The 25622-nt window shown below is 37.6% G+C and overlaps 1 protein-coding gene across 4 annotated transcripts in view; it reads left to right on the top strand.

Moving 5' to 3' along the window:
* MARK3 (microtubule affinity regulating kinase 3) overlaps positions 1-25622 on the top strand; it is a 79256-nt gene that overhangs the window by 14191 nt on the left and 39443 nt on the right. For all 4 annotated transcript variants that reach the window (XM_081938111.1, XM_081938109.1, XM_081938110.1 and 1 more), the window contains exons 2-5: positions 6760-6951; positions 12126-12179; positions 14916-14964; positions 18070-18135. In XM_081938111.1, coding sequence (XP_081794237.1) covers positions 6760-6951; positions 12126-12179; positions 14916-14964; positions 18070-18135 — 361 coding nt within the window. The remainder of the gene's footprint in view (positions 1-6759; positions 6952-12125; positions 12180-14915; positions 14965-18069; positions 18136-25622) is intronic.

Raw genomic sequence — 25622 nt, 5'->3', positions numbered from 1 at the left:
GAGTCTCCCATCCCTCGCTCCGGAAAATTGTATGGTTTCAGAAAAAAATAGATAAAATGTCTTCTGTCATTTAATTTCAGCTTTTAGCAGAAAAATAGTTTAGAAATTGCTGGATACTCAGATAAATTCATGTTATTTTTAAAAATCTGAATAATGAAATCAGTAATTATCCCATTTTTTTAGGAAAATGTTTTTGATGTCAAATGGTCAGTTAGGAGAGATTAGATAAATTAATATGTAGTTAACAAGACCATATCCTCCTTTGTATTCAAAATTATTTGCTGCAACCAACAAACATCACTGAGCAATTATTATTTTATTAGATAGAATAACTTTTCTTTATCTATAGTATAACTAAGGAAAAAGTCTAAATCAGTTTTGGTTAGCTTTTCAATATTTTTGATTACAATAAAAGATATATATATCTTGAGTTGAACTAGTCCTTGCTGTTGTCTGAGCTTGATTGTTTGCTTGCAGATGATGTTTCATTATCCAGCTAGATAATTTCATTAGTGCTGGTGAATGTGGGGTTTGCTCCCTGTTTATATAAAGTAGCTTGCTCTGCCAGTGTTGATTGGGGAGTGATTTGTGCTAGCACTAGTGATAATGTGCAACCTTCCAATGACTGCATTGCTTAGAGATGGCAATTCTGGCAGTCTCTGTTGCCATCATTAACTAAGTGGCATGACTAGCAGCTGCTCATGTAAGGTTAAACCCGTGATGGCTAACCTTTTCTGGACCGAGTGCCCAAAGTGTGTGCGTCCAAACCCCAAAAATGCAATGTGTGTGCGGGCTCCGCGCTTGGGCCTTGCTCCCCGCACAAGCATATGTGCTTCCCCTGCATGCCACCTGCCCTCTGTGCATGCGCGTGGGGCTCTCCTCACTCACCCTGCTCATAGCACATGCGTGCAGAGACCCGAAGACCAGCTGGCCGGTGGGAGACGCATGTGCATGCATGGCAGAGCTGAACTGGGGTGACTGCTCGCGTGCCCACAGAGAAAGCGCTGCATGCCACCTCTGGCACGCGTGCCATAGGTTCGCCATCACAGGGTTAGGCCAAGGAAGAGAGGGTGGGGTAGAAGAGAGATGTGTTGGGGACGCTAAAGTGTCCTAAGTATGGGGGAGCTGCCAAGCACTTGAATTTTGATCATGTGACCACAGGAGTGCTGCAGTGGCAGAAATTTTAAGGACCTATTCTAAGTACAATTCATTCAGCGATCACATGAAATTGCTGAATGAATACTTGTTAAGCGAGGACTATCTGTACTTGCTAAGGAGTTGCAATGCAAAAGAAAGGAATAATATATAGCTCAGTATTTTTGGGACAACAGCTTTTTCCTAGAAATGTCATTTTCCACTCTTTCATGTTGCTGAACTTATCTGCAGGAGAGACTGAGTACACAGTTCAGTAAGCAGAATGTGTGGAGGACAAGTTTAGTTTTCATCTCCCCGGGCAGAGTGTGGAGGGTTAGGGTTGAGGTACACATGATCCATTCACAGTACAGATATATTGGTTCATAGTATAATTATTATTATCATATTTTGAAGTAATTATGAACTTGACCTCTGGAAATGATTAACCATATATTCAAAGAGCTTATTATTATATCTGTGTGGTTAGGATAATACACCATAGTCCAAATATATGAATTTTTTTCTATTCAGCATTTTATGATAAGTGTTTTTATAAATACATTTTTAAAGATGGACAATAAATACAAATTCCTATAAAATACAATGCAGTTTCATTTCCTAACCATTTTATGATAAAGTTTTTTTTCTTTTAGCAGGTTTATAACCAACCATGTATCTTAACTGTTGATTTCTTAGTATTTCTATAGAATAGCCAGTAGTTTATCATGCATGTTAATGATAATGTCCTCTTTTAACCATTGTTAATGTGTCCTTATTATAACTTTTTGAAATATGTTTCAATAAAAAGAATATATAAATATCCCTCTAATAAAATTCAACTGCCCCTTTTGACAAGTTTATTTCTATTTATTTTTCTCTTCTTGCTTTCACTACGTCTCTTTCTTAATGAAAAAGGATGCTGGAACATCTGTAGGGGAAAACTTTTGTGAAAAGGTGGGTTATATTTTTTTGTCCAAAAAACATTTTTTTTCTTTCTTCTGAATATATTAACTATCAAATTTATTTCTCTGTTCTTAGTTTGCTGATTTTATTGTAGATCACCAGAAACTAAAATTATATCCTGTTGCTAAGAAGGAGGTGGTTAGTAAAATCACCAATACTTTCCATGAATACTTTGTAAGCTTGGATGTTTTGAAAAAGAATAATGAAATAATTGTGAAATTTACAATTCTTATTTACTAGGATTATGTAATTTATCTAGAATTCTTTACTTTGGATTCTTATAAGGGGAGTTTGTCACTTTTTATCTCAGCTACTTACGTTTCCCTACACATTGCTGATTTCTCAATGTATGCTTACTTTAAGTCATACTCTGCATAAATTTTTCTGTGAAAAAATATTGTTTGAATATTTTAATGTCAATTTTCTTTCCTGTATCTTGCTTTCTTTGCAGTTTGATTTTAAGACAGATGTACTCAAAATATTTTGTCACCAGTGGAAACAGTTGAATAATGTTTACTTAGTTGAAAGTTAATGAGATCCATTGGAGGTGATAGAGATGTGTCTTAATCTTGTTATCGGGGGGGGGGGGGGAGTTCAAACCAGTTGTTACTGAGAAAATGGACAGAGTCCTTGAAAATATTACCAGTAGTTCTGCCACCTATACTCTGAATCCATGCCCCTCCTGGTTGATTAAGCCCTCCTGGGAAATGACATATGGTTGATTTCAAGCAATGATTAATATCTCTTTGTAGGAGAGATGATACAGTTGTCCTGAAGGACGTGGTTGTGCACCCCCTTCTCAAGAAGCCACCTTTGCACCCCATAGTATTGAACAACTTTTGTCCAGTCTCCAATCTTCCTTTTGGGGGGCAGGTTGTTGAAGACTGGTTGGTGTACAACTACAAAGGGCCCTGGATGAAGTGAATTATTTGGACCTTTTCAGTTGGTTCAGGCCGGAGCACAGCACTGAAACGGCATTAGTCACACTTGTTGATGACCTTTGGAGGGCTTGAGATAGAGGTGGTGTGACCCTTCTGGCCCACCTGGACCTTGTAGCAACTTCCAGTATCATCAATCTTGATATCTTTCTGGATCAGCTTTGAGAGTTGGGAGTGTGAGACACTGTTATGATGATTCGCCTCCTTTCTCCATGACTGGTCTCAGTTGGTGTTGGTATGGAAGGAATGGTTGAGCCCTACGCCCCTTCAATGTGAGTTACATATATATATATGTAGACTAGTGATGTTAGGACCTTTTCTATGATAGCCCCTATACCTGTGATGGCAAACCTATGGCACGCATACTAGAGGTGGCACGCAGAGCCCTCTCTGTGGGCACGTGCGCTGTAGGCAGTTGCTCATTTGGTTTCTAGCGCACATGTGGTCTTCACAGGCACCAAAAATGGCCAAAAAGCAGGCATGCATGTGCCGGCCACCTGGTTTTCAGTTTTCCGGTGCTCCGGCACACGCAAAGACCAGCTGGCCTGAGCACATGAGTCTGCTGGAAACCTGAAGACCAGCTGTCCGGTGCGCATGCATGCACGTTCCAGTTTGGGCACTCAATGCCAAAAAGGTTCGCCGCCATAGCCCTATACTGTCCCCTGGATTTTGGCAGGTTTCTATCCTCCTAGCTTTCCATAGAGCTTCTGAAGACCTGGCTTTCCCCTCAACTACTGAGATAAGATTAAATGATTATGCATTAAAAGTTTGACTTGGCACCAGGTTTTTTTGTTTTACAATTTTAATATTTTTGTACAGTGGTACCTCAGTACTCATTGTTAATTGGTTACGGGAGCTGCAATAAGTACTAAAAACAAGGAACGAGTAACAAATCACATGATTTACCACATGATCCTTTGTTTTGGCCAGGAAGGACTTTCTGTCTGTCCTTTTTCTTATGTCAGCAACCTTCCCAGCATGGCTGACTTCCTGTTCATTCTCCACAGTCGTCGCCCTTTTCCTATCATAACACATCAAGTACAAAAAAAGGATGATTGATAAGTGGACAATGTTTTCATGATAAAATATCTCAACTACCAAATTCTATGAGTTTTGAAGCAGTTGAGTACCAAGGCACCACTGTATGTTTTTTTAAAAAAATGATTGAGAGCTGCCCAGAGTTGGTTATAAGATGGGCAGCTATATACATTTTATAAGTAAGTCAATTAATGTAGCATAAAGAGCTAAACTAAATAACTCTTAAGTTGGATAAAAGATAAATCCTGGGCTATTTAACTATGTCTAATGGAGCACTGCAAGGAAAGGAACACTATGCAAAAAGTATTCAAGGATAGCTTCTTCAGTAGTTTGTGATACGTTGACATTTGTAAATGGTTTCAAAAAACAAGTGACTTCAATCATTGAATGAAGATTGATGATTTTGTAGAAGCCATTATGTTGGGATGAGCCAATTTGAAACTTGCAGGATCTTGTTTTTTTAATATAGCCCTGAAGCCTGCCTGCTGAAGCCAGTTCCAGAATACATACTCAGGCATGCAATCATATAAATGACTAATAATGGTATTTCTGAGCATGCATTCCAATACAGTAATCAGATTTTACTATCGGTACCAAGTATAAAGTGACATTCATGAAAACTCATCTTAGTCTATCCTTATCACCAGAATTTCTCTAATCTAAAGTAATTAAATTTGGAGAGAGTGAATTCATTTCAATATTGCTGTTATTAGATAACGAAAAGCACAAAACCTGATCAAATTGTTGTACAACATTTAGAGATATATCAATAGATTTAAATCTGCTTGCTTTTAGATTTACAATACATTACAGTATTGTTCATTATTTTGTAGACAGAACAATAACACTGAAATTATTGTATAGATAAATTATTGAATCAGTTTAGAAAAAATGGAAAGATATTTGGAGGAACTATAAAGACATATAGAATAGTATGAATAATTGTAAAATATAGGAAATTAATTGTAAAATATTTTCCCCAAGTGCTGGGATAAGATTATGACTGCACATATAGAAGTTTGACTTGTTACCAGGTTTTTATTGTTGTTAATGTTTTAATGTGTTTAGTTTTATAGTTTTACTATAATTTTATATATTTTAACTTTTGATTGGCAGCTACCCAGAGTTGGTTAGAAGATGGGCAGTTCTATAAGTGTTTTAAATAAATAAAAATATAAAGGAAATACTAAATGTAAATATAAGGAAGAATATGAAGAATAATGATGCTAGAATATTATTGTAAAGAAAAGACTCATAGTACATATGGCAGTGCCATTTTATTATAATTCCAATAATATAATCAAAATTGTAAAGTCTAAAAGCTTGTTTTGCGGATAATATTGCAATGGCCAGTTTAGGCATACAATAAATTGCGTAATTTAGATTATTAAAAAGCAGGGAAAAATATTTTGACCATTCATGGATGCTATACAAATACACAATTCATTGAGAGAAGCTAATAGCCCCCCGTTAAAATAAAACTTATTTTGCCAGCTTAAAAGTAAGAAAGTTTTCTGAATAAATGTGCTTTATCCTGTCAACAAAAGGATTACATAGATGGAGCCTATGCATCTTCCTTGACTGGTAATAAAATAAAATTTCACTTGACAAGTGGGCAAGCATATAAATTGAATGAAGGAATAAATGAATAGTGTAGTATTGATCATTAATGAGAATTCCAAAATCCAAGGTCATACAGGACATGTATTTGGACCAACCTAATGTATAAAACTGTTTCAAGATTTTGAAATTTCTTCTTTAAGCAGAGTTTTATTTAAAAGTGGTTGTGGGGAAGAAGGGAGGACTTGACTTTCTTTGGAAATCATGAAGTTTGCATATCCAATTATAAAAAAATAGTGGAAAGTGATTCAGAAATATAATGACTTAGTTTTGTCTCCAAGTTTCATTTAAAAAGAAGTTGGGCGCATGGTTGGGTTTTTTATTTTTTATTTTTGCAGACAGGACGAAAATGCTATAGTTCATATTATCAGTAACCTTGAATAATTGTGCAAGATATTGACTTTACATCAGAGGTGGGTTTCAAATGCCGGTGCTACCGGTGCTCTCTCTCTGTCGCATGACACTTCTGCGCATGCGCAGAAGCCTCTGGGCAGGTGGGTAGAGTCTGCCACCGCTGCCACTACCGGTTTGGCCGAACTGGGAGCAATCCACCTCTGCTTTACATCATACTAAAATGTGAAATATAATGGAAACCGGCAGAATATCTCCAGATCATTGCAAGAAATGTCTATATTTGTATTACTGATTTAAACTATTCAACAAGAGTGTTTGTTCAGGAAAATACTATTATGTCATACTGCATTTAAAAGAAAATTTTAGAAATCAAAGTATGAAATCCATGTGTAATCCATCTTGTTCTCAATAGCTACTGAGATTGTTCAATAGGCAGACTGCAAGTCTGCAAAAAATCAGGTGTTTGCTTGTTGGCTTTTCCAAAACTTTTAACACAAATATTTTCTGTTTAAATATCAAAGTTTTAATTTGACTATCATAACATATACTTGAACTGTCTGAATTGATCACCAGCTGTTAACAAAAACTGTAATAGTTGAACATACTGCAAAACAATATTTTGTTCTGTGTCTCCTAATCTGATATCAACTTAATTATGAGTTCGAGTCTATTGTGTCACAGTATATCCTAATTTTTTCTATTTTTATTGTAGCATATCTCTCACAGTGAAGGACGACAGGAAATTTCCTCCCGAACTGGTCGGTCTGGGGCTCGCTGTAGGAATTCTATAGCTTCCTGTGCAGATGAGCAGCCTCATATTGGGAATTACAGACTCCTTAAGACAATTGGAAAGGGAAATTTTGCAAAAGTGAAACTGGCCAGACATATCCTTACTGGCAGAGAGGTAAAGTCTTGTACTGGCATTTTTGTTTTTAGATTTTGGAAGATAAATTTCCTAATATAATCATTTTTAATAATTAAAATAATGTGAACTTTGCATAGAATCATATAAATTTAACAGGATTTTTTCTCTCTATAATTAATGCTAACAAATGTTTTAGCCTAAAACAGTGCAACTAAAAGGTTGATTAAATGTTGCTAAATTAAACTGTGGTTGTTGTTCAGTTGCTAAGTCATGTCTCACTCCTTATGACCCCATGGACCATAGCACATCCTTCATTTTCTTCTGGAGGTTCCATGTTCCAAATCCACGTTCATTGCATCAGTGACCCTATCTAACCATCTCATCCTCTGCCGTCCCCTTCTCCTTTTGCCTTCAATCTTTCCAGCATCAGGGTCTTTTCCAACGAGTCCTCTCTTCTCGTTAGGTGGCCAAAGTATTTGAGCTTCAGTTTCATTATCTGTTTTCCAAAGAACAGTCAGGGTTGATTTCCTTTGGGATTTACTGATTTGATTTCCTTGCAGTCCAAGGAACTCTCAAGAGTATTCTCCAACACTACAATTCAAAAGTATCAATTGTTCAGCACGTAGCCTTATGGTCCAACTGTCACAGCCATACATTACTACTGGGAAAACCATAGTTTTGACTATACAGACCTTTATTGGCAAGTTGATGTCTCTGCTTTTTAATATGCTGTTTAGGTTTACCTTAGCTTTCCTCCCAAGGAGCAAGTGTCTTTTAAATTCATGGCTGTGGTCACCATCTGCAACGATCTTGAAGCCTAGGAAAATAAAATCTGTCATTTCTTCCATTTCTGCCCCTTCTATTTGCTAGGAAGTGATGGGACCGGATGCCATGAGCTTAGTTTTTTTAAATATTGCATTTCAAGCCAACTGTTGCACTCTTCTCCTTTACCCTCATCAAGAGGCTTTTTAGTTCCTCTAGTCCTGTCTTCTCTGTGATATTGTCTGCATAGCTGAGGTTGTTGATATTTCTTCTTGTGATCTTAATTCTGGCTTGTGATTCACCCAGCCCAGCATTTCACAAGATGTACTCGGCATATAAGTTAAATTAGCAGAGTAACAATATATAGTCTTGTCATACTCCTTTCTCTATTTTGAGTAAATCAGTTGTTCCATTTCCAATTCTAACAGTTTCTTTTTGCCCCGCATAGAGATTTCTCAAGAGATCGGTAAAATGATCTGTTACTCCCATCTTTTAAGGACCTTGGCGTAATTTGTTGCGATCCACACAATCAAAGGTTTTAGCATAGTTCATGAAACTGAAGTAGATGGTTTTTTTTGAACTCCCTTGCTTTTTCCATAATCCAGCGAAAGTTGGCGATTTTATCTCTAGTTCCACTGCCTCTTCAAAACCCAGCTTGTACTTCTGGTAGTTCTTGATTCACATATTGCTGAAACCTAGCTTGTAGGGTTTTGAGCATAACCTTGCTAGCGTGTGAAATGAGCTCAATTGTACAGTAGTTTGAGCATTCTTTGCAATTGCCCTTCTTTGGGATTGGAAAGTAAACTGATCTTTTGCTGGCATATTGAGTGCCGCACTTTAACAGTATCATCTTTTAGATTTTTAAATAGCTCAGTTGGAATACTATCAACTCCAGTAGTTTTGTTGTTGGTAATACTTCCTAAGGCCCACTTGACTTTGTACTCCAGGATGTCTGATTCGAGGTGAGTGATCACACCATTGTGGTTATCAGGGGCAGTAAGATCTTTCTTGTATAGGTGTTCTGGGTATTCTTGCCGCCTTCTCTGCTTCTCTGCCCATCTTTGCACGAAATGTTCCTTTGATATCCCCAGTTTTCTTGAAGAGATCTCTAGTCTTTCCCATTCTATCCCCCCCTCCATTTTTTTGCATTGCTCATTTAAGAAGGCTTTCTCCTTGCTATTCTCTGGAAATCTGTATTCAGTTGGGTATATCTTTCCCTTTCTCCCTTGCCTTTTGCTTTCCTTCTTTTGTCAGCTATTTGTAAAGCCTCATCAGACAGCCACTTCACTGTCTTGTATTTCTTTTTCTTTGTAATGGTTTTAGTTGCTGCATCTTGTACAATGTTACAAATCTCCATTCCTAGTTCTTCAGGCACTCCATCTAACAGATTTAGTCCCTTAAATCTATTCACCACCTCCATTGTTTATTCATAAGGGATATGCTTTATGTCATATCTGAATGGCCTAGTTGTTTTCCCTACTTTCTTTAATTTAAGCCTGCATTTCGCAATAAGAAGCTCATGATCTGAGCCACAGCCAGCTCCAGGTCTTGTTTTTAATGACTCTAAAGAACTTCACCATATTTTTGGCTGCAAAGTACATAATCTGATTTCTGGCGATGTCCATGTGCAGAGTCGACTCTTGGGTTGTTGGAAAAGAGGGTTTGCTATGACCAGCATGTTGTATTGACAAAACTCTAACAAAATAAAAATTACCAACCTTTTCCTGTTTCACGTTGTACTCCAAAGTCAAACTTGCCTGTTATTTCAGTTACCTTTTGAAAATGTATCTCTTACTTTAGCATTCCAATCTCCTATGATGAAAAGGACATCTTTTTTTGGTGTTAATTCCAGGAAGTATTGTAGGTCTTCATGGAACCAGTCAACCTCAGCCTCTTCATTATCAGTGGTTGGGAAAAGACTTGGATTACTGTGATCTGAATGGTTTGCCTTGGATTCAAACCAAGATCATGCTGTCATTTTTGAGCTTGTCCCCCAGAACTACTTTTCCCATTCTTTTATTGAGCGTTACTCCATTTCTTCTAAGGGATTCTTGCCCACAGTAGTAGATAATGGTCATCTGAATTAAATTTGTCCATCCCATCCACTTTAGTTCACTGATTCTCAAGATGTCGGTGCTCAATATTGCCATCTCTTGTTTGATCCCATCAAGCTTATCTTGATTCATAACTCTTACATTCAAGATGCCTAAACAATATTGTTCTTTATAGTATAGGTCCTTCTTTTCACTTTCTTTTCAGATACATCCACAGCTCAGCAACCTTTCGGCTTTGGTCCAGCTGCTTCATTCTTTCTGGAGCTACTTGTAATCACCTTCTGCTTTTCCCCAATAGCATATTGGACACTTTCCAATCTGAAGGACTCATCTTCTGACATCATATCTTTTAACCTTTTGATACTGTCCTTGGTGTTTTCTTGGCAAGGATATTGGAGTGGATTGCCATTTCCTTCTCCAGTGGACCATATTTTGTCAGAACTCTCTCTATGACCTATCCATCATGGGTGGCCCTGCACAGTATAGCTCATAGCTTCATTGAGCTGCACAAGCTCCTTTGCCATGACAAGGCTGTGAACCATGAAGGAGAATGATTAATTAAATTAAAATTAAAGTAAAGTAAAGTAAAGTAAAATTAAACTATTAAAAATTAATGTTCTAGGAAATCCAAATAAATTGTATTCATTACGAAAAGCTAAAACATTCCCTTTTATATAAATATTGGTTTGACATGTAGCTTTCTTTATTTCATATATATTCTTGGCAGTACTTATGTAAAAAATCTTTATCCTTTAAAAATCTGCGATTAAAATGAATTTGGATTCTATTGCTCAGTTAAGAATGCAAGTGTACTTCTGCATTAGGATGAGCCCCATTATTCCAATATCCTCTTTTCTATTTTGGCCAACTAGATGCCAAAGGATCTAAAGAATATGAAGAAAGGAGCCCCCTATGCAACTCTTCCCTAGCAATTATAGAATACTAGAGGTGGTTGCATATGTAGTGGACAATGTGATATTAGCTGCTATCCATTAATAACCATATCACCTATGTACTTGTATAATCTTTTTGTAAAATCAGCTGTCAGTGGTTGTAATCATTTTTCATAAATGGATGAGTCCAATTCATCGTTGATTGCCCTTTTCAGCTTCTTTCTGCAGCTTTGGAATATCTTGGTGCTGCAACCAGTTAGATAGAGATATGTAATACATATACAAAGGTTGATACTTTATGTTCATTTGTCTTCTTTCTTATCTCCACAAACAACAAGCAGATTCTCTGTTGCCCAGGAATGTTTTCCTGAGCAGGCAATCATATCTGTTCAAACTGGTGAGATACTTGAACCATATTGCAGTATCTAAGCTGAAAAGGTCCTTTACTAGCTCAATTTAATGCTCTTCCTTCAGTCATTTTGAAAGGCAGATACAAAAAAAATTCCATATGCTGTTTGACTATGCCCACGTGATACTGATGCTGTAGAACAGAGTTCCCCAACCTTTCCAGCTTTGGGACCAAGGGTGGGGGGATGGTTCTTTGCAAGCCGTGGGTAAGCACCTATGCGCACATCTTCATTTGTGTGAGCGGTGGGCACACCTGCCATTGTCCACATATTTTATTTTTATTTCATTATTAAATTTATATGCTGCCCAGTTTCCAACAATTCTGGATAACTGTGTTGGACATGAAGTTGAATAAGGGGAATAAGGCTTATATGAAGAGGGGTTTGAACTATGTTTTATGTTAAAGCTGGTTGATTGATTCTTATCAGCAACTTACACAAGAAAAAAATAGAATTCAGAATTTTGAGTCCACTGTGATTTAACTTGACCAATTAAAAAGTTTCTGTTTGGTACAATGAAAATCATGATTGCAGAGTATTCATAATGTTGAAGAAGTGTATAAATATATTTCTGCTTATAAGAATTCTAGATTCAACAAATTATATCTTCCTGTGTCTGAAGAGAGATAGATTAAGAGGAGATCACTTTCTGTGTACTAAGTAACAATTTAAGTGTCCATTGTTAGTAACAAATACCTGTCTTTACTGCAGAAGAAATATTGCAAATCTTGATCGTGGACTGTATTTAGAAGAGGGATTTGAAGAAAGATTCTGTTACAATCTCTTTTTAGATTTTATGAATTGTTTTCCTTTTTTCCAATCCAGTTTTTTCATCCTTGTCATCTTTATTCTTCATGTTTGTCTCTTGTTGTTTGTCTTATCTTTAATGTTTTAAAAAATTTGTAAACTGCCCAGAATCACTGGCAGCTGAGTGCCATATATATTTAATATATCATCATCCATTATTACTATTACTACTGACATTACATTGATTTTGTGCAGTTTGCTCATTTGGTAATAGGCTGTTAACAATCAAATATTTCTGCTTTGTAATACAGCTACAGTTAAGAGAAATTAAACAATCGTATTTTTTCTAGGTTGCAATAAAAATAATTGACAAAACTCAATTGAATCCAACTAGTCTACAAAAGGTAAGTTTATTAGATGTTCCATCTTTTAGGTATAATACTTAGTTTAGAATATTCTTTTCTGGCACTTCTCCTTTCCATTTTTAAACATTGTGGGTTATTTTAAGAATAATGATTTCATTTTAATCATACTTATTTTCTCTCCTAATGGATAGAATGGAAGGAATCATGTAATCTAATAAAATTAGTCTTGATCTGAGCTCAGAATTTTTATCAAAAACCTGAAATAAGTACTATACCTACATTCTCATACCCAAATCTGTAGTATAAATGGAATTGTCTCTGCCATTTTGATTAATGGACAAAAATTATAAAAACCACATCTTCTCAGATCACTTACTCGGGCTGGAACTATATGGATTGAAATTAGGGATCCAGATTACAAATTGACTGGGAATCTGAGTAGTGGAGGAGATACAAGCCATGCCTATAACTTCCCATCACCCAAAATGTTTCCTTGAGTTATGTAGCAAATTTGTATCAGGAATCTCCTCCGTAGAAAAGCAACTGAAGGAGGGAGAGATGTAGGAGGAAGTGTAGGAAAGATTAAGCAGTCTATCTTGCCCATTGTTTCACTATTGAACATTCCCTGCTGCATTTTTAGGTTTCCAGCAGTGAAACGGATTTTCTGTTGAATGTATATTCCAAACGATGAATGATGGTATTATTTATTCAGTAAATTTTATAGCTGTTTGATGATTGTTTGAATGCTAATTTCTCATATATTTCTAAAAAAAATCCTGTTCTAGCCACAATGAAATGATATTTTGGTAGCATTATCTCTGAGGCAGTGGCTGATTTAAAATAAAACCATTTGATTGCTCTGCTCCTTTCTCTGTTAAAAGCAGAAAATAACAAAACAAATGTTTGGAGTGTCAACTTGAAACCTTGGTTACTTCAAAAGCAGAAAAAGGAAACCATTGTGCAGATCATGCAGTTCTTAGGAATCAGTCTTTGCTTTTGGAATCTTCCCAACTGAAAATCCCAGCTGTCAAATGAATATTGTTTACTTTATTTAACACCTTGATGAAAATACCTTACTTTGAGTTGAAAATAATTTAGCAAGCAGATCAGTTTCCCAGTTAATGCCTATATTATAATAGGTGTGTATTCAATTTAGAACAATCCAGTTACACATTTAAATAGAATCTTACATTTTATAGGAAAGAACAAAAAGGGAATTCTTTTCTTTTAAAATAACTGAATGTCCAAAACAGTGCAAGCACTTTCATGGAAACAAGTAAATACAAATGCAAACCTTCTGTTGTCATGTTCCTTATTAAATATATGAAATAAAATTATATAAGGAGGAAGAACATAAGTATTGTTGAGTTATTATGAACTTTTAATTCAATGGTAGTCATTCCGGTGATTTAAAATGTCTGCCAGTGGAATGGAGAGGTGATTTTTAGGAACCTTCTAATTCTTGCAGCGCAGTGCATATCTGTGGGATTAATGTGGACCGGTATAATGGGCTGGAGGAAACAAAATGGCCAAAAATATTCTACATCCTTGTTTAGTTGAGGGAATTTTCCATCATTTGAATGACTGTTAAAATTTACAGTCTAAAGACAAACCTCCCAATGGCTAAGAGTACCAGTATATCCAGGGAACTTCCTTTGCCACTCATCAGGCTCCTTGTCTCATTGAATTCTGAATTTCTGCATTAAAATGAGAAGTTGGAGAGGAAGCTTGAGCACAAATGAACATCTACACATAAGTGAGGAAGAAACTCCCAAAGTAAAGAAAAATCACCTTATTAGAGTCCCAAAGTTTCCATGTTCAAAGCAGCACACAAAAGAGTTGTCAGGGAGATCTGAGGGTCAAAGAGCAACAGAAGATTTGTGAGACAGTTTGCGATCCAAAGTCAAAGTTATGGGATTCAAAAGTTAAGGTTTCAGGAACATGGAGTATGAATTAATGAACAATTGTCCAAGGGTTTGCTGCCTATCTACTGTATCTACCTACTGTAAGTAGAGACAGTCATCGTTGCTCATTGCGGAAGGTGTGCGTCTTCTTTTGTAAGGAGCCTTGCAGAGTGCCTTTGCTCTACTGTCTTCTCCATGTGGTGAACCCTTGCACTAAATGGAGGCAACAGTTCAGAGCACTCATCTCCTGAAACCAATAGCAGGTAATCCTGTTGATTACCAGCTAGCTCACCTCAACTTCCTGCAGGCCCACAGATAGAAATTCATCTGGTAACTCTGGGGCAGGGTTAGGATATTGATTTAGAACTGTACAGATTCCAGTCACCCATCAAACTGTAAAATTATTTTAGAATGTTTTAGCTTTGACATCTGAAGAAGTAAATCTGTGAAGTTTTGTTTATAATTTTCTCCATCTTTTTTACTTTTATAAATAACTCAAGGCAGTGAACATATCTAATGTCCTCCTCCTACTTACAACAGCAAGCCTGTGAGGTGAATTGGGCTGAGAGAAAGTGACTGGTCCAAAGTCACCCAGTCAATTTTTCATACCTTGGATGGGACTAGAACTCATAGTCTCCTGGTTTTCAGCCTGGTGCCTTAACCACTAGACTAAAGTGACCCTCAAAAGTTCTAATCTAATGTTCAGATTAAGAAAACCTGAAAAAAGATTGAATGTTCTTCTGGTTTTTCTTCTGGTATACTTGTAATTTTCCAGACTCTTCAAATATGATTACAGTTGTAACACTTTTACATGCACATGTTCTCGGGGTTGCTAGCCATGTAATACTAACTTTTAAATTTTCTTTTCTAGCTGTTTAGGGAAGTAAGAATAATGAAGATTTTAAATCATCCCAACATAGGTAGAGTATGATTTAAATGTTCTCTTTTTGCATAGATCTATTTATCCATTCAAACATGCATTTTTAAAATATATGAATAAATGTGTACATTTAACATCTTCATAATCCACATGATTTTTAAAGCACATTAGTCATTCTCCTACTGCATTCAATATTTTCCTTCATTTCCAGTTTCAGTCAACTATACTCAAATTTTATTTTATTCATTTAAAAACTAAGGTCTTGGTACGCAGATTGATCACATATGTATCTTCTGTATGTGAAACCTTTCTATTGGGCATGCTTCTCCCTTAATTATTTGCTGCAAGGCAGAATTAATGTACTCATAATATCACCAATCATTATGTGGTATATTGTGAGCTGATAGCACAAATAAGATTGGCTCATCATAACTCAAGTAGTAGCAGCATTCTGCAAGGGAAGGCAGTTTTCAAAGTCAGAAGCCTTCTGGGTGTAAATTAATACTTTATCTTGCCTGCAGTTTGTTCCCTTTCAGAAGAAGCAATTGTATATATGTATGTATGTGTGTGTGTGTGTGTATGTATGTATATGTATATGTATATATATATATATATATATATATATATATATATATATATATATATATATATCCATTACAGCTGATAATCCAAATTTCTTTAGAGCATATTAAAGAATATTAATTGTTGAGATATGGGAATGAGTGGATTAAATAAACCTTGGAAAGCTTTTCAATTGAAAAGTCTGCTTTCTGTGTTTCATTCTGCCCTGGCTTTGTCTTTTGTACAACTGTCTCATTATCTTGGGCACTGTTCTTCTTTATAAGTGCTCAGACATGCTCTATTATATTAATTCTTTCTGAAGAGGCTTTAGCTGCTCCGAGCAAACATTCAGCTATGCTTCTGTTTTCTCCACCTCCAATAAGCCCTCATTCACCTGGGTAACATGTTGAGGAGCTTCAGGCTAACGGGGAGAGGGAGAGCGCACAGGAAAAAGGAGTGGAAACAATAGAGTATGAAGCAAAGTGGGGAATAGAATAAGATACTGGGGAGGAAGAAAGAAAAGGATTAGAAGCATCGCTAGAGAAAAGGATGATGAAAGAAATATAGAGGGGATTTAGGAGAAATATGAATGGATGGCAAGAAAATAGACTTCCAGATTTAGACAGAAAAAAATGTAGACGGCCACTGAATTGCAGTAAAAGGTTTTTTTGCAGCTCAAATCTAATAGCCTTAATAAATGGAATGGTATGTCCCAAAGAGAATTTGCCTTTGGTCGTTTGCTGCTTTAGGTACAACTTCTGGAAAGAGCTGTGGTGATGCAATGCTTAGAATGCATTATTGCAGGCTAACTGCCCGTTTCCAGAAGTTCAATCCTGACTGGTTCAAAGTTGATTCAGCCTTCCATCCTTCCAAGGTCGGTAAAATGAGGACCCAGATTGTTGGGGGCAATACACTGAATCTCTAAATCACCTAGAGAGTGTTGTAAAGCAATATGGAGCTGTTTATTAGTTATAAAATAATTTGTCTCATTGTAAAAAAATTTCCTCAGCTTCAGGGGACTCATCATTTGTCCTTAAAATATTTGGATCTGCTGAAGCTCTGCAGCATTCAGCAGTGTTCCACATGCTAAATTTATAACCCAAGTACACATTTATTTTCAAATGAGATTGAGTTATATCAGCTTAATTGGCATTTAAAAGTAAACACCAGTATTGAAATTAGTTAATTTTAACTGAATGTATTTTTGTGGAGTCAGCATTTTTGTAACTTGGATATTGAAGAGAATAAAGCAGTAACTAGTTTGCAGCTGCTAAGAGACTATTATTGTTGGATTAAATTCTGAAGATCAATCAACACTGATTCCTTATATCTCACAATTTTTTATTGTTATAAATTGGTCAAAAAAGGTATACTTTTCTCTTTACTTTTTAAATTAACATCTTTTTTCTCAAGATGTATAACTACAACTCACTACAGTGAGTGTTTTTTTGACACTCACGATAAAGAATATCTAATTAAAAACAGACACATTAAGTAACAAAAGAGTTTATATGATTCTAATTTGACAAAAACTAAGAATTAGATTATATATCTTTTAGGATGTCATATATGATTCAGGTGTGAATATTGATTTGAATAATTATTTTTAGGGGAATCCTTTTGAATCTTGTGTGTCTCTAATCAGCATAATTCATTAACAATGTTTAGTTCTCAATTAGTACTTTCATAATCATCTTCCTTTTATGTAGGAAGTCTTTATCTTTGATAAGAGTTATACATTCACCAAAAATTGAATAAATACTGTAATCTTAGCCTGAGGCAAAGCCTTAACCGACCAAATGTAATTAGACAAAAGATCATAATTATGGAAAATTGATTTATTAATACAGAAGTCTGCCTTAATTCCAGTAACTATGTGCATCTCTATTCAAGTTAATCTAAAAATATCTATCACTTCACTATCTAAACATAAATAATATACTAGCATGAATAATTATCTTATTTTTCGGAGCATAAGATGCACCAAGGTTTTGAAGAGGCAATTTTTTTTAAAGTAGGTAGGTAGATAGAGAGAGAGAGAGAGAGAGAGAGAGAGAGAGAGAGAGAGAGAGAGAGAGAGAGAGAGAGAGATGGAGAAAGGTATTTCAGTAATACAGTAGGTATTTCAGTAATACAGTAGGTATTTCAGAAATACAGTAGGAGAGAGAGAGGCTTTTGACATTTTTCTGTGAATACTTATCTCTGCCTGTAAACTGCTTTTGAGATTCCCCTGTGATTTTAATTATAGAATATGCAGTTCAGCTTAAGGAGAGGCAGTGACTCAGTGAAAACAACATACTATGTAGATTCATTCCTTAGCATTTCTAGCCAAAGGACATTAAGTAGAAAATTGGGATGGCGTTTTGCAAAAGGAGCCAGGTTTCTCATGTTTAGCAATGCCTTGCTGTTCTTCTATTCCAGGGAGAATTTGGTTAAAATATGTATTTTGTATTTGATATCATTTACTGGAATATCACATAGGAGAATGAAATACACTAACATTGTACAAGTAGATACATATATTTGATCGCATCTCTAAACTAGTTCTTTCTCTTTCTTTTTTTGGTTGTTGTTATTGTTCCAGTTAAATTATTTGAAGTAATTGAGACTGAAAAAACACTCTACTTAATCATGGAATATGCAAGTGGAGGTAAGTTCAAACACTTGCAAGCAAAACGCTTACCTAGCTTCTGTTTATATAAAATTTTATTTTTGAACAAGATATTTAAGAATTACTACTTTATAAATATAAGAATACTTAATTATTTTCAGTAATTATTTTTCTCTTGTTATTAAGCAAGGACTCTAAAGTTATCTAGAATAGTAATCTAGAACTTTAGATGTTTGTGCTTTCAAAAAAACACTAGTACTTGTTAATTTATTTGCCCAATTTAAATAATTGTATTTTTGTTATATTAATAAACTCCCTTCCCATCCAGTTGGGAAAATAAAAAGTATAATTCTTGGAATATATATTTCAAATAAAAGCATATTCTATTCTTTTTTATGTCCTTGGTGCTTTATATATTTCCCAAATAACATGTTAATTTGCAAATAAACAGTTTTTACACTGGTTTGTCCTTTGTACACAGTACAGTATATCACTTACAACTTTCTTTTTTATCTGTACATGATAAAACATTTTATATGCAGACTGTTATGATTAGCTATCAAAATAATGTTTGGTGTTAAGCCTAAGAATTGTCCGCAAACAAGATAATCTTATCTTCATTACTTCCTCTTTACTTTGCATTTTGGAAAACAAAATGAAATCTCAGTCATTAAGGGTTATAAAAGAGATCTGATTGTTCATGGACAGAACAATTTATTTCTATTTAGCAGGTAAATACTCATATTGTAAGAATTGGTTGGACAGATTTTTTATGTACATAGAATAGCTTCTTTCTACTCAATGATAAAGAATACTGATTAGCTTAATGTGATTAAAGATTGACTGTGGGAAAAGTTGATATTCATATTTAATAGATTATAAAATGTTTTTAAAATGTTTTTCAACACATCGGAATTTAAATTTTAACAATAGTTTAATAATTTTATCTCCTCAGGAATTAGTACTTACAGTTGTTTATTATTTTAGAAAGAGCGCCCCCATATCCTCAGTTATTGCTTAAATAATTTTGTGTTTGTACATTTCATATTTAGTTTTATTTACTTAACTATTCTAAAAGTTATAAATGAATTAAATCTGGTCAGAATGCTCTTCATATTGGGCTTCAAATCACCTTTAATCCCTTGTGGGGGTTACTGTGATTAAGAGATTGATTCGTTTAGTTGCTACTTCAGTATTTCCCCCTATCTTGGCTTAGTCACTTTTGATTTTTAATTTAATTGTTATTAATATTCTGGACAGTCCCAGTATTTGATGTTATATTGTCTTCTGAAAATGAGGTGCTTAATTGCTCTGATGTTTTCATGCAGCTTGTCTTGCAGATAGAAAAGACATATTTCAGTGATAGCTACAAGCTGAAAACTATACCATGCCTTCCTTTTTTGAACAAAAACAAACATACAAATCATTTCCTCTGTATAAAATCTTACTACCATCTAAATAAGACAAAAGGAAAACTTTTCTAGACCATTGGTTGGCTAAGGGAAAAAGAGAAAAAAACAGATCCAGGAAACTACAGACCTATCAGCCTGACCTCAATACCAGGAAAGATTCTGGAAAAGATAATCAAGCAACTAATTAGCGAACACCTAGAAGCAAACAAAGTAATAGCCAAAAGCCAACATGGGTTTGTCAAAAACAGATCATGCCAGACTAATCTTATTGTATTCTTTGACAAAGTGACAAAATTAGTGGACCAGAGGAATGCTGTTGATATAGTTTACTTGGACTTCAGTAAGGCATTTGATAAGGTAGACTATAACCTACTACTAGATAAAGTAGAAGAATGTGTGTTGGACAGCATCACCACCAGATGGATTCGTAACTGGCTGACCAACCGCACTCAACGTGTAGTCCTCAATGGAACTGCATCTACATGGAGGGAAGTATGCAGTGGAGTACCCCAAGGCTCTGTTTTAGGCCCAGTACTCTTCAACATCTTCATCAATGATTTGGATGCGGGAATAAATGGGGAACTCATCAAATTTGCAGATGACACCAAGCTGGAAGGAATAGCCAACAATCCAGAAGATAGGCTGAAGATACAGAAGGATCTTGACAAACTTGAACATTGGGCACTATCTAATAAAATGAAATTCAATGGTGAAAAGAGTAAGGTTCTACATTTAGGCAACAAAAACGAAATGCACAGGTACAGTATAGGTGGTACCTTGCTCAACAGTAGTAACTGTGAAAGGGATCTTGGAGTCCTAGTGGACAACCATTTAAATATGAGCCAGCAGTGTGCACCAACTGCCAAAAAGCCAACACAGTTCTAGGCTGCATCAACAAAGGGATAGAATCGGCTTCTGGTTCCGGCGGCTGACGGCGATGGGCAATTTGTTGCTCGCTCCGGCTCCCCGATGGGCTTCCCCACTTCTTGGGGGGCACAGGACGCCCTGCAGAGGCGTCCTGCCGGAGGGGCGGCACCACGGGGGATCCCTGGATCGGCGGCGGCCGGCAGGAGGTCCCCCGCCTCGCCCAAGGCACCGGGGAGCAGATCAGAGGACGCGTGGGCGTCTTCGCTGAGAGGCTGTGCGGAGAAAAAGAAAACTGAAAGATGCGGCAGCGGAGCAGTGAGGCGTAGACTCCCTCCATCCCCATTACTAATTTAAAAACTCATCAGTTGTGCAAACTTTTTTTTCGGTTTGACTTGGAGAGGCGCGGCTGGAGGGGAGGGGGATTTTCCCCCCCCTCGGACAAGCGGCTGGAAACAAGTGTGCTCTCAGCCCCAAGGGAAGGAGGAGGGGGAGAGCCAAACCAAAGATGCCACACCCTAACTAAGTGGATTTTCGGACTTAAACCTAGCGTGTTTCCCCGAAAATACGCCAGGGGCTTATATTTTTTTGACCCACGAAATATGGCCTTGGGCTTATTAAAGGGGAGGGCTTATTATTTTTGGGTTGCCGGGCGGCTGCTCCCTTGTGACTGGGTTCCCGAATAGCCAGGCACAGCCTCAGGGTCGAATGGCTGTGTTGCGCTGTCGCAGCAGCAACGCAGCAACCATGAGGTGACCAAGCTTATGAGCAGCCGCCCGGCAACCCCCCTTTCCAGCCGTGTATAGTGCCGCTGACCGACCTAGCAGTACCTGGAAGGCACCAAGCAACGTGCGCGCCTGTTCGCCGCCCTGAGCGGCATCCATCCTCCGTGCTTTGAAAAAAAAAAACCAAGCGGGGGACGGCGCCAGCAGCGCAGATGCCCTTCGCGCGAGCCGGGAGAGGAAAAGCCGCTGCGAACTCCCCTCCAGCCATGCAGAGCCCCATTCACTCACCTAGGGGCATTCCGAAGGCACCGAGCCACGGGAGGCGGAGGGCGGCGAACAGGCGCTCGCATTGCTTGGTGCCTTCCAGGTACTGCTAGGTCGGTCAGCGGCGCTGTACCCGGCTGGAAAGGGGGGTTGCCGGGCGGCTGCTCATAAGCTTGGTCACCTCATGGCTGCTGCGTTGCTGCTGCGACAGCGCAACACAGCCATTCGACCCTGAGGCTGTGCCCGGCTCTTCGGGAGCCCGCTCGCAAGAGAGCAGCTGCCCAGCAACCCCCCCCCTCTTCAGCTGGGCACAGCGCCGCTGACTGACCTAGCGGTACCCCGAAAGCACCAAGCAACGCAAGCGCCTTTGCCCCCACCTCATTCCCGTGGCTTGGTGCCTTCGGGATACCGCTAGGTCGGCGAGCGGTGCTCTGCCTGGTCGGAGGGGGGGGGGGATTGTCCAGAGAGTTTATTTTCGAGGGTGGGCTTATATTTTTGCGCACACGAAAAATGTCGCAAGGGTTTAGTTTCAGGACAGGTTGTATTTTCGGGGAAACACGGTATAAAATAATGAGATCTGGAAGCTTTGAGATTTTTGAACTTTGAAAACTTTATTTGTTGCCTCGAAAACCGAAGCTGGCAGGGCAAGATGGCACACTTCCGTTGTCTTTATGAAATGTGAAGCTTGACTCCACCTTCCAAACTTCAGGCTTCCGGTCTTTGTCTCCGTGCTACCTGGATAACTCTCTTGTTGATTGTTTGCCTTTGAACTCCTTGGAGTGAAAAACTTTTGCTTATCTGCCAGCGTGATTAGAAAATCCCCCTCTGCCTGGACTCTCTGTCTCCTGGACTCTCTTGGCTGTTCTACCCCTCTGACTGATCCTTCTTTATACTGACTGGACTCTTTACTTCATAAACAATGGCATCTAAAAGACCACCTCCTGGAAAGTCAGGCTTTGCTGCCTCTGCCCCAACATCTGCAACCTCCAGTCCTAGCACACAATCAACGTTAACAGCCTTTAAGCAACCTAAATCTACGGACCTGGAGTTTCATCAAATGTTTCAACAAATTCTACAGGGGCAAGAGGAAATAGACAACTGAAGGAGATGAAAGAAGAAATTAAAGAGAACCAGGATAAAATTAATAAGAACTCACAGAGACTGGATCTTTTGGAGGTTGGGGCGGCTGAGATGAGGGGGGGGATAGAGGGTGTGCAGAGGGGAAACAAAGAACTTGACACCCAACAAATGAAAATAGAGTTTGAGAGAATGTCTTTTTATCTTAGATTTCAAAACGTGATGGAGACAGATGATGAAAACATAAGGGACATCATGACAAACATTTTGGCTGAGTATATTCAGAAGGAGAAACAACAGATGGGGTGGGAAATAGACCTGGCTTATAGAGTAAACTCAGCTTATGCTAGAACACACAATGTTCCCAGGGAGGTACACATTAAATTTCTTAGGAAAAGTACAAGAGATGAAATCCTGAATGCACAAAGGGTGCAAGCCCTGATATATAAAGATAAGGAGATAACCATCCTGAAACAGATCCCCAAGAAAGTGAGGGAAAAAAGAAAACACTATTCGCAATTGGCGAATAAATTATACCAGAAGGGGGCGTGGTTTAGATGGTTGATGCCTGAAGGTATGTTAATATTCTGGGAGGAGACAAGAGTTAGGATTAATACACCCATAGAGGCGCAGGCCTTTATGGAGAAAAATAAACTCCTCCTAGAAAAACCAGATGACTCTTCAACAGACATACAAGACACGGGAGGGGCCGGAGCTCTGCCAGCGGGGGGAGATGGGGCGACAACAAGAAAGCTCAGATCACATAAATGAGTAAGAAAAGCCATCTGATATAAACTGATCGAAATTACCAATTGAATTTACCACACTGACTACATGTTATTACTTAATATTGAATTTTATGCAAATGTATACTATGAGTTTGGAGGGGGGGTGCATCTACCGTATTTCGCAGCTGCCAAAATTTGTAACTTTTCCCTTACCTTTCCCCTTTGTAAAATATAAAAAAACCAATAAAACTTTGTTTAAAAACAACAACAAAGGGATAGAATCAAAATCACGTGAAGTGTTAATACCACTTTATAATGCCTTGGTAAGGCCACACTTGGAATACTGCATTCAGTTTTGGTCGCCATGATGTAGAAAAGATGTGGAGACTCTAGAAAGAGTGCAGAGAAGAGCAACAAAGATGATTAGGGGACTGGAGACTAAAACATATGAAGAACCGTTGCAGGAACTGGGTATGTCTAGTTTAATGAAAAGAAGGACTAGGGGAGAAATGATAGTAGTGTTGCAATATCTCAGGGGTTGCCACAAAGAAGAGGGAGTCAAACTATTTTCCAAAGCACCTAAGGGTAGAACAAGAAGCAATGGGTAGAAACTAATCAAGGAGAGAAGCAACTTAGAACTGAGGAGAAACTTCCTGACAGTTAGAACAATTAATCAGTGGAACAACTTGCCTCCAGAAGTTGTGAATGCCCCAACACTGGAAGTCTTTAAGATGTTGGATAGCCATTTATCTGAAATGGTATAGGGTTTCCTGCCTAGGTAGGGGGTTGGACTAGAAGACCTCCAAGGTCCCTTCCAACTCTGCTATTGTATTGTATTGTAAGTTCCAACAATCAACTTGGAACTGTGATTATCTACCAATTCCATTGATTTTCTGTTGTTTTTGGGTTCGGTATAAAGTGCAGTTAATGTTTTTTAAAGCACTTAATGGTCTTGGGCTAGATTATCCAAGATCAATTTCAGTCCATTAACCTACACAGTATTGAAAATAATTTCAGAGTCTTACTAGAGATAAGATGGACAGGTACATGAAGGCACCTATTTTATTGATGATGTCAACACCGAGGAATATTTTTATGCCTGAAAAATCTATAGCCTTTCCCATTACCGTTGATTATTATTGTTTTTGTGGTTGTTATTGTTGTTTAAAACCTTTGACCACTCAAAGCAGCTAATGGATTCATCATTCTCTAAGCCCTCTCCTTTGTATCTAGCCTTTGAATTGAGGAGTTTCTTTAACAGGGCCTCTCCAGCCAATCTTCCCATCTGGATAGATGATAACTTAGGATTCTGTTTGTCTGTATTAAGTATTTAATGCATTCATTTAAATGGGGCGGGGATGTTCTGCCACATGTAAAATTTTAAAGTAGGCTTGTGTTTTAGTTACTGCATTGTGATTTGTTCTCTCTTCTGCTTTTGACAATAGAGCTTATGGAAAAACAAGTTATCAATAGCATAATCACAGTGCCTAGTATTAGCATTAGATTCATTAATGTTAGGCTAAGTTTAAGAACAACATTCATCCACAGTTCAGTTCCATATTTATGCTTACACATAACAGAAAGAATCTTGTCAGACTAAATCCTTGCGGTCCTCGGCCTAATATATAACCTGTGAAAATCTAAGGAGTGGCTATCTGAATAAACTATCCATTTCCAAGTTATGTTGCCTCTTGTCTCTCTTCCCCTTTCTGGAATGTGCTCCCTCTTTACAGGGAGGAAATATGTGTGTGTGTGTGTGTGTGTGTGTGTGTGTGTGTGTATTGTATCATACATGATACTGTCTTGACAATATCAAGAAAGCCTTCAGCACTGACTTAAAATAGCGAGCATCTTAAGAAACCCCAAAGACAAGATCCAGCTAGAAAACCAAGGAGTCTACGAAATACCATGCAAAATCTGCCCTGCCACATACATTGGACAAACTAATAGGAGAATAAATGCACGCATTGCAGAACACAAGAACGCAGTCAGAAAAAAAGAAAAAACTTCCTCCCTTTTCCAGCACCTTAAAGGAACAGGACATGAAATTGATTTTGAAGGAACCAAATTAATCTCCAAAACAGAACACTTCAACCAGAGAATAATTATGGAAGCCATCGAAATAGAGAAACACCCCCACAACATGAATAAACGTGACGATACCTCTCGCCTACCAGACATCTGGAAACCAGCCCTGGTAAATAAATGAGCCCCACCCACCACCCAGGCCGTTAACAACACAAAACAACAACGGACCCACAGCCGGCACCAATCTACCAGTCATGATACAGCCACACATCCAATCAATCCATTTACTGAAACAACGCCAGCACTCCACACACACCCCACCAAGATTTATAGAAAGATGGCAGCTCTGTCCACGCTTTAAACCAAAAACACCAGCCTCAGAATGGCGAGTGAGACCTTGCTGAAGCGTATAATTAATAATTAAGCTA

The sequence above is a fragment of the Natrix helvetica genome, assembly GCF_964273705.1.
Source record: "Natrix helvetica genome assembly, chromosome: 1".
Lineage (NCBI taxonomy): Eukaryota > Metazoa > Chordata > Lepidosauria > Squamata > Natricidae > Natrix > Natrix helvetica.
This window is presented reverse-complemented; position numbering and strand designations above follow the sequence as displayed.